Source organism: Phyllostomus discolor, chromosome 12 (genome assembly GCF_004126475.2).
Source record: "Phyllostomus discolor isolate MPI-MPIP mPhyDis1 chromosome 12, mPhyDis1.pri.v3, whole genome shotgun sequence".
Taxonomy (NCBI): domain Eukaryota; kingdom Metazoa; phylum Chordata; class Mammalia; order Chiroptera; family Phyllostomidae; genus Phyllostomus; species Phyllostomus discolor.
In genome coordinates, this window is record NC_040914.2 from 6000849 (window position 1) to 6013273 (window position 12425).

At 53.0% G+C, this 12425-nt stretch overlaps 1 protein-coding gene and 1 long non-coding RNA gene across 5 annotated transcripts in view; one reads left to right on the forward strand and one right to left on the reverse strand.

Annotated features, from left to right (window-relative positions):
• Positions 1-12425, forward strand: part of RYR1 (ryanodine receptor 1) — a 114978-nt gene that overhangs the window by 58889 nt on the left and 43664 nt on the right. For 2 of the 4 annotated variants that reach the window (XM_036013113.1, XM_028529421.2), the window contains 13 exons: positions 1964-2045; positions 2629-2759; positions 2994-3326; positions 4216-4456; positions 5721-5808; positions 5914-6006; positions 6414-6428; positions 7600-7770; positions 9337-9396; positions 9662-9799; positions 10338-10450; positions 10632-10728; positions 10980-11086. In XM_036013113.1, the coding sequence (XP_035869006.1) occupies positions 1964-2045; positions 2629-2759; positions 2994-3326; positions 4216-4456; positions 5721-5808; positions 5914-6006; positions 6414-6428; positions 7600-7770; positions 9337-9396; positions 9662-9799; positions 10338-10450; positions 10632-10728; positions 10980-11086 (1669 nt within the window). The remainder of the gene's footprint in view (positions 1-1963; positions 2046-2628; positions 2760-2993; positions 3327-4215; positions 4457-5720; positions 5809-5913; positions 6007-6413; positions 6429-7599; positions 7771-9336; positions 9397-9661; positions 9800-10337; positions 10451-10631; positions 10729-10979; positions 11087-12425) is intronic. The other 2 variants (XM_036013114.1, XM_028529420.2) reach the window with 1 other exon arrangement.
• LOC118497726 lies at positions 4230-5641 on the reverse strand. Its single transcript, XR_004900257.1, has 2 exons — positions 4652-5641; positions 4230-4438 (listed from the first exon to the last, which is right to left on the reverse strand). It is a non-coding gene; the product is annotated as an uncharacterized LOC118497726 (long non-coding RNA).

The window sequence follows — 12425 nt, forward strand, 5'->3', positions numbered from 1 at the left end:
GTGTCTGATAGAATCCCTAAGTGTGTTTTCACTGAGTGGATTTATTGCCATAAGCAAAGTGTGCATTCAGTAAATTAGTAGGCAATAGAATGAGTTAATTAGGCTATGCATTCAGCAGCTCTGTCCAAAGAGCCTAAATCACCATAGCTTAAGCAAGACAGCAGTATATTTCTGTCTCATGGAACAGTCTACCTGAGAGTGGATCATAATGTCAGGATCCCAGGTTCCCTCCATTTTGTTGCTCTGCCATCTCTGAAATATTGTCTTTATCCCTGTGGTTCAAGATAACACACCATCACATCCTCATTCTAGCCACTAGGAGAGGAGGAAAAGCAAAGAGGAGGGCACCTTAGTTCTCTTAAAGGAACAGTCTAGAAGTGGTCCACATCACTCCTGCTTACATCTGTCCCATTGGCCAGAAAGTAGCCTCCCTAATTCCGGAGGTCATGTGTCCAGCTAAATATTGGAGGTCTATTACTAGGAAGAAGAGAAGTACAGAAAGAAGGTAAGAACAGGTGCTGAAAGCCAATTATCAGTGTCTGCTGTGTTTATTCTACCAAATGGTACCTCACTTGGGATCTTGTGACAGAGTACACACACACTGTGGTGTAACATACCGTTGTTAAAGAGACAAAGGTACCCAGTGGGGTGTCGTGACACTGTATGTTCACGTACTCAAAAGTGCCTTATGAGATGTGGCCTGAACCATGGGGGAACTGGGGAAGGACTGGAAGGGTTGGTGCAAGAGGCGTTCAGGAGGCCGAGGAGATGGGCCATGGAGGGAAGGTGTTCCGTGTGAGGTCCAAGGGCCTGACGTGAGGACCTTGGTGCAGTAGGGCCCCAGGAGACAGATTGGGAAGATGCCAAGGTCAGCCTAGGACACTTGGTGATTGTGAGCAGCCCACCTGTGGGATGCCCAGGGGAAGCATCCAGAATGGACTGTAGGGCCGATGGGCTGAGGGGACTCAGAGACAGGAGAGCCATGTCCCCGTTCACTGTTTATTTGAAATTAGAACCTAGTGATAAAAGTAAGAAAAGTAGCAGTTGGGAGTCCCAACCTCCCTTGGTTGGCCCCACTTTCCTCTTAATCTCCCTCAGCTGGCTCCACTTTCCCGCTTATTCCCCGCTAAGAAACCCTGTAGAAAGAAAAAAAAAAGAAAAGTAGCAGTTGGATGAGGTTTTCCCCCACTCCAACATTTTATTTGGAAACATTAATAATATGCAGAAAAGTCAAAGGAAGAGAGCTGTGAAGAACTTGCCCCGTTTGCTTTGTCTTTCACTTTACGGTGACAAGATCTGCAGGCCTTTTGAACTCTTGAATGTGATTGCATGCAGAGAGGCAGCTCACCCCTAGGTGCTCGGCTCGCATCTCCTAAATAAGAGCTTCTCCAGTGTGATCACGATGTCAGAACCGCCCCCGCCCTGACTACCCTATGACCCTCAAAACGCTTTTGTGGGTTTTTTTCCCACAAAATTCAGAATCCAGTGTAATTTTTCTCATGGCTTTATAGTCTCTTCTCAACCTAGGACAGTCCCCTGCCCTCTTTGTACCTCATGACACTTGTAAGTTTGATGAGGTCCTTCACCTGACCTTCTGTGGAGGACGTGTGGATGACCTAAAGTTGTAGTCAGGATTGTGTGTTTCTTCACATTTTTCTGGAGAGAGTATCTATCACTATCCTCAAATAGAACAGCAACGAGCCTTTTCTGAGTGCCTGCTGTGTGCCTTGTTTTAATTGCTTTCCAAGTATTAACGATGTTTGATCCTCACAACCCCCATGAGGAAGATACTATAATTATGCCCATTTTACAGATAGGAAAACAGGCCAAGAGAGTGGTGTTCACTCAGATCACAAAAATGGTCAATGGCAGGCAGCTCCTACCCACCATTTGGATACAAGGGAAGGGGGTGGGGGGACTGGTATGGTGGGCACACCCTCGACCCTTGTTCTCTCTCTCTCAGTGGACGATGTCCAGGTCTCATGCTACCGAACTCTGTGCAGCATCTACTCCCTGGGAACAACCAGAAACTCTTACGTGGAAAAGTAAGGAGGGGCAGCCATAGTTTGGGGCTGGAGTGGGCACCGTGGGGGCTCAGGGAGAGGAGGATGCTAGAGAACATGAGGGCGTGAAAAGCAGAGGAGATATTCTAAGTCTTCAACATCAGACAGGTACATTGTGGCAGCGTCAGTTCCCCAAAGTGGCCACATGAGGGAATTCGGGGGAAGGGCAGCAAAGGAAGTAGAGGCCACCCACGAGGGAGGTGGTGGGTAAAGCAGGTGGGCACGGGGCACTCGCTGGCCAGAATGCCACGTTATTCTCTGATGTGGAGCAAGCGTGCCCTAGCAAGGGGCCTGCAGAAACGAGGGCAGCACTCAGGAGCCGCAGCAAGCAAGGGGCACTGGAGAGGGCCCTGGTGGTGCCTATTGGTCTCTCCGGAGCGAGAATCACAGGTAGAGCAAGAGGGCCCTCAGGAAGCCCAGGGGAAAGGCTACATTTGTGTCCACTGGTGAGCAGCAGATCTGCTCCAGAGGGTTCTGGGGAGAGCTACTTCTGGGGAGACTAGGGTGGGACCCAAGTCCGGGCAGAGGGTGACATAGGAGCTAAGGAGTTCGTTCCGTCTTCCAGGCTGCGGCCAGCCCTCGGGGAGTGCCTGGCCCGCCTGGCAGCAGCCATGCCTGTGGCGTTCCTGGAGCCCCAGCTGAACGAGTATAATGCTTGCTCAGTGTACACCACCAAGTCTCCCCGGGAGCGGGCCAGTAAGTCGTGTGGGGCTAAGACAGCTCTCAGGGTCCCATTCCACCCAGCACAGGGCCCAGGGCAGAGCCCACTTTGGGGTCTGCATGGCCCATCTGGGCTCTGAGGGGCTGCGGATTCCCCAGCTTGGGGGTGCAGCAGCATGGGGAGTCCCAGAGTTTGTGGGGATCCTGGGTGTGGACACTGAAGTCTGAGGATGATGGGTTGGCATGCCTTGACCCCTCCCTGCACCCCAGTCTTGGGGCTCCCCAACAGCGTGGAGGAGATGTGCCCCGACATCCCAGTGCTGGAGCGGCTCATGGCAGACATCGGGGGCCTGGCTGAGTCGGGGGCCCGCTACACAGAAATGCCACACGTCATTGAGATCACGCTGCCCATGCTGTGCAGCTACCTGCCCCGCTGGTGGGAGCGTGGGCCTGAGGTGCCCCCACCTGCTCTGCCTGCTGGGGCCCCCCCACCCTGCACAGCTGTCACCTCCAACCACCTCAACTCCCTGTTGGGGAACATCTTGCGAATCATCGTCAACAACCTGGGCATTGACGAAGCCTCGTGGATGAAGCGGCTCGCTGGTGGGTCTGGGCTGCAGCTTCTGTGGTCTGGGGCTCAGGGCCTGGAGTCGGGCCCTTTGATCTGATGGTCTGAGAGGGAGATCCTGAGGTCCATGATCTCCTGGGAGTTGTGAAGAGTCAGAGTCTAGGTTTTCTCAGGATCAAAGGTCAAGGGCCATCACAAGGGATCAGAATCTCAGGCTTAGAGGGTCTAGGCTGGATAGATGGGTCTGAGGGGTCCTCTAGAATGGATTCTGAATTCCTGGGGCCTTGGAGTTGGGTTAGGTCAGGGTTTGGGAACTGGGTCAGAAGCCTGAGTTTCTTATGCAAATGATCAGGGATGAGGTCCCTGATGAGGACAGGGTTGTAGGTCAGAGGTCAAGAAATTAGTGTTTTTAAAGGGTTGGGATTCCTGGTTTAGAAGTTTTGTGTCAGGAATTGATTCAAATTGGACACTGGAGCTGGGATTGTAGGCCAGGGTCAGAGGCCGGAGGCTGGGGTAAGAAGCCAGAGGTCAGAAATCATGAAGTGAAGAAGGGTCTGGATAGGGTCCAGGTCAGAGGTTAAACACTGGGGGTAAAGACTAATATCACAGGGTGAGATATCAGTAAGGATTGGGGTCAGAGGTCAGGGACATGTGTTAGGCTGGGTTCACAGGTTCAAGTTAGGGGTTATGGTTGGGATCACGGTTCAGGGGCTGTCAGAGGTCCAGGCCCAAGGTCAACAGTGAGATTAGAGATAGATGCTGGAGTCAGAGGCCAGGGTTAGGGTGGGGTCAATGAAAGCTGCTGGATTAGAGGTACAGGTCAGGAGTCATGGATGGGAACAGAAGTCAGGGATCAGAGGTCATAGGTCAAACGCTGGAATTAGAGGCTGTCCAGCAGGGACTGTCCACCATTTGCTCCTGCAGTTTTTGCCCAGCCCATCGTGAGCCGGGCCAGGCCAGAGCTCCTGCATTCCCACTTCATCCCGACCATTGCACGACTGCGCAAGCGGGCGGGAAAGGTGGTGGCTGAGGAAGAGCAGCTGCGCCTGGAGGCCAAGGCGGAAGCTGAGGAGGGTGAGCTCCTGGTGCGGGATGAGTTCTCTGTGCTCTGCCGGGACCTGTATGCCCTCTATCCACTGCTCATCCGCTATGTGGACAACAACAGGTCAGCACCTCCCCAGCCACACCCCCACACACTCCAGCCCAACCACTGGCTTCCCCGAAGCCCTTCTGGCCCCTCGCCTTCTGACTGGCTGTAAACTGCTTGCAATGCTCACCCAACCTTCTGCCTCCAACCCCACTGCTGCTGGGCCCACAAAATCCAACCCACTTGATTTGCTCCCCTCCTGCCCCTTTGCACCTCTTGAATCTGAGCCCCTGTGCAGTTTTGATGTCAGCCAAAAGGAGCCCTGCTTTTCGCTCCAGCACTGGGCCTCCAGGCTTGGGTACACGGGATGTCTGATATTTGTACAGTGAAACCCAGTCATCAGGCCTTCCTCTGTCATTGGGAGAGGAAAGAAAGATAGTCCAGCCTCATTTTCCTCAGAAACATAGATCTTTAATAAAAGGGCAAGTGCAGATATCAACAAATGGCTAACATCTCCCTAAAATCAGAAACTGTTTAAAGAATTATTAACTCCTAGGTGCAGCTTAATCCAGGGATAGCAAATGAATTTCAAGAACAGTTCCATCCTGATTGAAAAAGATTTGAAGGCTGCACAGGGCTTTGTGAGAAAGCCCAGTCTGTCATGAGAGCAGAAAAGGGAAGTGGTGGAATGCACGCTGGGGACATCCTTGCACATCCATCTCTGTGCTCACCAGAGGGTACTGCTATAGGGGGGGTTCCCAGGAGTGGGAGTGCTGGGTCAAAGAGTTTGAATTAGTGCGTTGTGGTGCATTCACACAGTGGAATATACATGACAATGAAAATGAACAAAGTCACAACATACAACATGGATCAATCTCATAAACTTCAGGTCCAATGAAAGAATCCAAGAAAATAAAAACACAGAGTACATATTTCATACCATCTATTAATGTAATGTTCAAGGACAGACAAAAATAACTCATGGTCTACAAGTAAAGATAAGGGTCATTTTTCAAGAGGAAGGAAGTAGGTGTGGCTGGAAGGGACACAAGGGCAACTCTAGGGACTGGAAATGTCCTCTTTCTTGACTTGGGTGGTGGTTACACAAGTATGTTCACTTTGTGATAATTCATCAAGGTGACAATTTATGTATACGTTGTACTTCTATAAAAGAGAAATGAAAAATTGTAAAGGAATGGTCATTTAAAAAATTTAAACCCTCTGAATGGTCAGATTCCTTAGAAAACTCCACCCCTGACTCCTCCCCCCTAGATTTCTTGTGTGCCCCCCTCTCCTGGGGGTCCCACTCCCACCCCTCACCAGCCCCTTCCCTGATGCCCAGGGCACACTGGCTGACGGAGCCCAATCCCAACGCTGAGGAGCTGTTCAGAATGGTGGGCGAGATCTTTATCTACTGGTGCAAGTCCCACGTGAGTCCCTGCCCACTCTGCCCTCCTCTTCATACCCCAGAACCTGCAGCCCCGAGATGCCCTTCCCCCACCCAGTCTGACCCCCAGTACTGCCTCTGCCATCAGAACTTTAAGCGTGAGGAGCAGAACTTCGTGGTCCAGAATGAGATCAATAACATGTCGTTTCTGACTGCCGACAACAAGAGCAAAATGGCCAAGGTGGGTGTTTGCTCTGGGAGATGGCCTTAGGAGGCAGGGAGGGAACCCCCCCCCCCCCCCGCCAGGGCTTCCTGCCTGCCCCCTCCTCATCCAGTCAGCTGCCCTGTCCTGGTCACACTCCCTGCTGCCCTCACAGCTTTGTCCTCTCTCAGCTTGCATTTTCTTCCTCATATCCCCATTATCCCATGTCCCCCTTTCTTCTTCCCTTGTACTTCTCAGAATTGCCCTCTTCAGGGCTCTGAAGGACAAACCCACCCACCCTGAGTCAAAGCTGGGAGCGCCCAATTAGGGGGTGCATGTCCAGTGGGGCAGAGGAGCTGGGGTCAGGCCAACTTGGAGTTGAGCCTGGGGTTCTCAGAGGGACTGGGGTAACCCTTCTTGTCTCTGTCCGCCACCTGATGAAGCAGGCGGGAGATACACAGGTCAGCTCCTTGTCTGGAACCTTCCGCATGGCTCTTGGCTAATACCCTCTTGCCCATAAACCCCACCCTTTGCTCCCCTTCCAGAAACCCCTGCCCCTGCTCCCCACCCCTGCCCTTGGCTCCCAACCACCATTCCCCTCTCCTCCCTCCTCCCCACCCCCGACCATGCATTCCCTTCCCAACCCTCAGCTTTGAGCAATTTCACTTTTTTTAAATTTTTGTTTAAAATTTTTTTCAAAAGACCACCTGTCAGCTTTTGCCAAAGCATCAAAGCATCGTGGGCTGAGGTCATGAGAAATGGGAATGCGGGTGGGACAGGCACGTGGGTGGGACAGGCACGTGGGTGGGACAGGCGCATGGTGGGACAGGCGCATGGTGGGTTTAAGGCTTGGGTTCTGGAATTAAACAGACTTTGGTTAGAATCCTGACTCTGGCAATTGGCTGTGTGACCTTGGTCAACAGTCTTATCCTTCTGAGCCGCTGATGACATTTGGCCAGTGCCCCCGGCCCAGGGCTCTGCAAGGACTCAGATGCTGCATGTACGGCCTCCCTTTTGGGAGCCAGTGTGGATGTGGCTCTGGCCAAAGCTTGTCACTGGGGCTTGTCATTGGCATGACTTGGGAGGCTCTGACCACGGGTCCGTACCCAAGGCTTCAGAACACGGCTGTGGGACTCCATGCCCCGTGTTTCTGTTTCCAGATCTTTCTGGATCTCTGTAGCATCTTTTGTCTTCCTGCATCCTTGTCCATCTCAGTCTTTCAGTGTCAGTCTTTTTCTTCCAACGTCTATGCATCTTTATTTCATTCTTGGGCACTCAGTCTGAGATATGAAGTGTGGGGTTGTGCGTGTTGTTGTGGGGGTTGGGGGTCGATACTAGTTCTTAGGGGATTCTGGGAAAAGACTGCCAGAGGAATTAGGGGGAACCTGTAAGGGTTTGGGTTAGAAGTTGGGAATTTGGGATAGGTGTTTGGGTTTGGGAGGGTCAGAGCTGGGGGTCTGAAGTGAAAGATCAGCAAGGTCTGGGGTGGAAACTGAGGCAGGCTCTGAGATCAGGGAGAAGCTGCCTGGTATCCAGGCTGAGGGCTGAAGTGTAGACAATGGCTGTGGGGGCAGGGGCCGGGAATGGGCGGGGCTGGGGCTCAGGCTGGTGCTGAGACCCATGTCCCCACAGTCGGGTGGCTCAGACCAGGAACGTACCAAGAAGAAGCGCCGGGGGGATCGGTACTCTGTGCAGACATCGCTGATTGTGGCTACACTCAAGAAGATGCTGCCCATCGGCCTGAACATGTGTGCGCCCACTGACCAGGACCTCATCGCACTGGCCAAGACCCGCTATGCCCTGGTGCCTGCCCAGCCCCATTCTGGGAACCTGTCAGGATCCCACTCAGCACTCCACCAAGCCCTACAAACCCCAGGATCCTACTGGGAGCCCTCCCTTAGGACCCTACTGAATCCTTTCCCAGGACCCTGAGAACTCACTGGGGCCCCTGGGATGCCCTGAGCCTTACCCAGGAAGCTAAGAACCCCACTTGGGAAATTGCCAGAGCCCTGGAACCTAAGGACCCTACCTGGGACCCCACTAAGACCCTCTCAGATCCTCCCCGCACAAGCCTCCCACCAACTGCTGAGGTGACAGACCTAGAATGGATCTGAGCCTTCAGGGATCCTACTGAACACCCTCCCCCAGGACCATGCCAAACCTGTTATGACCCTGAGGACCCTCCCAAGACACCACTAGCACCCCTGAGACTCATCTGAGACCTCTACCAGGACCTCCCACAACTCCTTGGGACCCAGTGAGCCCCTCATGATCCCACTGGCCCTCCCCTGGGCCTCTGGGTCCCCACTGAGCTTGCCACCTTGCCACCTCTTTCCCTCAGGACCTGCTGGCCCCTCCCTCTGGACTCAATAGACACCCAACTGAGCCCCCCAAAACTCAGGGGCCCGGTGAGCCCTTAAGTAGCCCTGCAGGATCTTAATGGTCCCTTCCCCAGGTCCACTCACAATCCTCTGAGGTCTCAAGAATCCTGGGGATCAATCGCCCCTGCCCCTGAGCCCTCTTAAGCCCTCTGGGACTCCAAAGAGGCCTCCCAGGACCCTACTTACCCCTTGTATGGAATAATACCCTCCCCTCCCTGATCCTATTCAGCCTCAAGGATCCTAAAAAGCCCTCTGAGAATCCTGCCCCAAGACCCCTAGAACTTCCCCCCAGGACAATGCTAAGCACCTTTGCAACTTACTGCCCCCTGCTGACCTCCCCTGGTATCACAAGCACCCTCTTTACCAGAACCCTAAAGGCTCCTTACCTCAGGACCTCAAGCTCCTCTTAGGACCTTACTGAGTCCTGCCAAGACCCCAAAGAGCCCTCCAGGGCCCTTCTGAGCCCTGGACTTGGTCCTTGAGGGCCCTGTTTCCTGGGACCCTAAGAAACCCCCATCCTACTGACCCCTACTTTGGCCTCCATGTAAACTCCATCAGTGACTTGGTTGATCTGTCTGCTCCCCCATGACATCTGCTGTCCTGGCCATCTTCCTTATAACCCCTTTCACTCCCCTCATAACTTCAGAAATTCCCTGCCTATCTGCCACTTTCGTGCAGCCCCGCTCTGACCCACCTCTGACTTTCAATCATCCCTGTGGTTTTACTTGACCTTCAAGGATATACTCGTGTCACCCCGTTTCCCTCACACCTCCACGAGGCCTCTCTAATCCTCACTGTCTCTCCAAGGTGCCTCTGTGGCCTATAGGATGCCCCCTCTGATCAGTCCTGATCTCTGCTTCCTTTCGGGTGTCCTCCCCACACAAGCCTCCCAGCAGCTGCTGGGGTAACCGCCCTAGACGGGAAAGGGTGTGGGTCAAGGAGGACATTGAGCCCTCTGGAGTGACCCAGCCTGGCCATGTTTCCCCAGAAAGACACGGATGAGGAGGTCCGGGAATTTCTGCAAAACAACCTTCACCTTCAGGGAAAGGTACGCCTCCTTAATCCGCATCTAGGCACGTCGGAATGATGGCAACAATAAGATCCAACGTCTAGGCACTTACTATGTACTAGGCACCCAAAGAAGAACCTTCACTTGTACTTCCCAGCAGATCCTGAGAGCACTGAAAGGGGGCGGGGCAGCCACGCTCCTTGCAAGGCCACTCCCCACCCCTACCCCACCAGAAGCCGGGCCAAGGAAGGGCGTTGCGGGCAGGGTAGGGGCCCTCACGCCAGCCAGTTCTTTCTCCTCTCAGGTGGAAGGCTCCCCTTCTCTGCGCTGGCAGATGGCCCTGTATCGGGGCCTCCCGGGCCGTGAGGAAGATGCGGACGACCCCGAAAAAATCGTGCGCAGAGTCCAGGAAGTGTCTGCAGTGCTCTACTACCTGGAGCAGGTGGGCAGGGCCAGCAGGGTCTTAATGCTGAGTGGCTGGCGGAAGCTATGGGCAGGGGGCGGGCCTTAAACTTGTGGGAGGAGCCTGAGGGTGAGCCTAGGATCTATTTTGAGGGGGAGGAAGGGCGCTGGGCCGTGCGGGCCTTGCGTCTGTGGGTGAAGCCTGGGTGGAACTTTGAGTTTAAATCGAGGTTTAGAGTGGAAACTTGGATCGGTGCTTAATCTTGGGTCCGGAATAGAACTTTGGGTCTAATAGTGGGGCCTGATGAAGACTACTTGACTCGGTGGGCTGGGCCTTGGAAGTGGGGTGGGTCTGGGCAGAGACAGTGGGTGTGTGAGCCGCTCGGGAGAGACATTTCAGTCTGGAAGCAGAGACCAGATTAGAACTTTGACTGCCAGTGGAACCAAGGGGTTTCTTTGGCCCTGTGAGTCAGGCCTGAATTTGGACCTGGGCACAGATGGGCAGTTTGACTCGGCTTGGAAGTGGGAATCAGGCCAGGGACAGAGTCTGGGGACATGACAGATTGCCCTGCCCCCAGGTCGAGCACCCTTTCAAGTCCAAGAAGGCTGTGTGGCACAAGCTCTTGTCCAAGCAGCGCCGAAGGGCGGTCGTTGCCTGTTTCCGTATGACCCCTCTGTACAACCTGCCCACGTAAGACACCCAGGGAAGAGGGGAGCTGAAGAGGCTCGAATGAAGTGTGACTGAGAGTGGGAGGACGGACTGCCAATATCATGGGCTCCTGAGGAATGGCTGGAGGAGGCAGATTTGTGGGAGGTTAGAGGAGGCGTTAGAGGAGAAGGTCCCACTGTCACCCCACACCTTTCCCTTGCAGGCACCGGGCATGCAACATGTTCCTGGAGAGCTACAAGGCCACATGGATCCTGACTGAAGACCACAGTTTTGAGGACCGCATGATAGATGACCTTTCCGTGAGTTGGGGCCTGCCTGGGAGTGTGGGGACAGAGCCGGACAGGGCTGAGGCTGAGGATGCCTGTTGCACACCCCTTGGGGTTGCCCTTCACATTGAGGGGTATGAGAAGGGGACCCCTGGCTTGGGCAGAACCAGGGGAGGGCGCAGGATGTGGGACGTGTGAGGAAAAGTATGGAGCCCATCGGGGCTATAGGGGAGACAGAAGAGGCCTCTGGAAGCCCCTTCTCCAAGCCCCACACCTCCCTCCAGAAAGCTGGGAAGAAGGAGGAGGAAGAGGAAGAAGTGGAGGAGAAGAAGCCAGACCCGCTGCACCAGCTGGTCCTGCACTTCAGCCGCACTGCCCTGACTGAGAAGAGGTGAGGAGCCTCCCTAGGTCCAGGAAAAAGAACCCACTACTTCCCTGCTCTCAGAAACCTCCTGTTCCTCAAGAGAGACCCTCCATGTTCTAGGGGACCCCCGAGGTTGATCTTTCAATGTCACTTTACGAGGACAGGCAGGGCCACCATGTACCATCGTGCAGGCTGGGCACTTCACAAGGGCATCTCCTCTCAAGGGTTCACATCACTGACAATATCAATTTTGACTTTTCTAGAAGAAAGCATCTTGCTCAAAACAAAATCTGTGTATTATAGGAACACATCAGTGTATTATGGCAATTTCCAACAGAAGGAAGTGTGGAAGGGGGACCTTTTTTCTAATTCACACAAAGGCTTCATGTGGGCTAATGGCAGTCTTGGGAATAAATAACAATAGTAATGGTGCTGGTGCTGGTGCTGCTGCTAACAAATGACATTTATCAAGTGCTTTTATGTGTCAGGCACCATGCTAAACACTTGGCATCTGTATTTTCTCACTTAACCTTCACATTCTGAGATAGATACAATTATCAACTCCTTTTTGTGAACAAGGAAATGGCGGCACAAGGACTTATTTTTTTCACATAACATGAAGTCAGGAGTAGCAAGTCCAGGGCTGGGAGTGACACAGTGGGTTACAGGGTTATTCAGGCTGACAGGCTTGCTCAGGCTTTCTGCACTGCCATTCTGAGCTTGTGTCTTGTGGTCACAAGGCAGATGCTGAACTTCCAGGCATGACCACATGCCAGGCAGGAAGAAGGGGAGAGAATTTTTTTCGTCTAAGCAAGACCAAGATCTTTTTATCCAAGAACAGAAGCCCTCCTTGGTGGGCGTCTGCACATAATCTCATTGGTCAGAATTCTGACATCAGGCTACCACTAGCTGCAGGGGAGGCTGGGAAGTTGAGTGTCCTGGAAAAGCAATGGCTCTGGAGTTAGACTCTCCAGGTTGAATCCCAATAGAAGCTGTGTGACCTTGGCCAAGAAGGATCTTTGTGCCTCAGTTTCCTCATTGGTAAAATGAGGTTAATAATATACTTACCTAATATGATTATTGTGAGGAGATATATATATATATAATCTCAGGGAATATGTATATATCTCAGGGAATAACAGGGTAAACACAATAGGTCTTGGCCATTACTACTGTTTTATTTTTATTATTATTATTGAGACCCCAAAACAAGATAGGTGGTTATAGTTGTCAAGTAACCCAACAGTTGGCAAGATATACCCAGAAACTCCAGGCTTCCATCACACCAAAACTCCCCAAATGAGTTCCACTGGCCCAGCCTGGATCATGTGACCATCTCTGAGCTGTTACTGTGGCCAAGCAGATA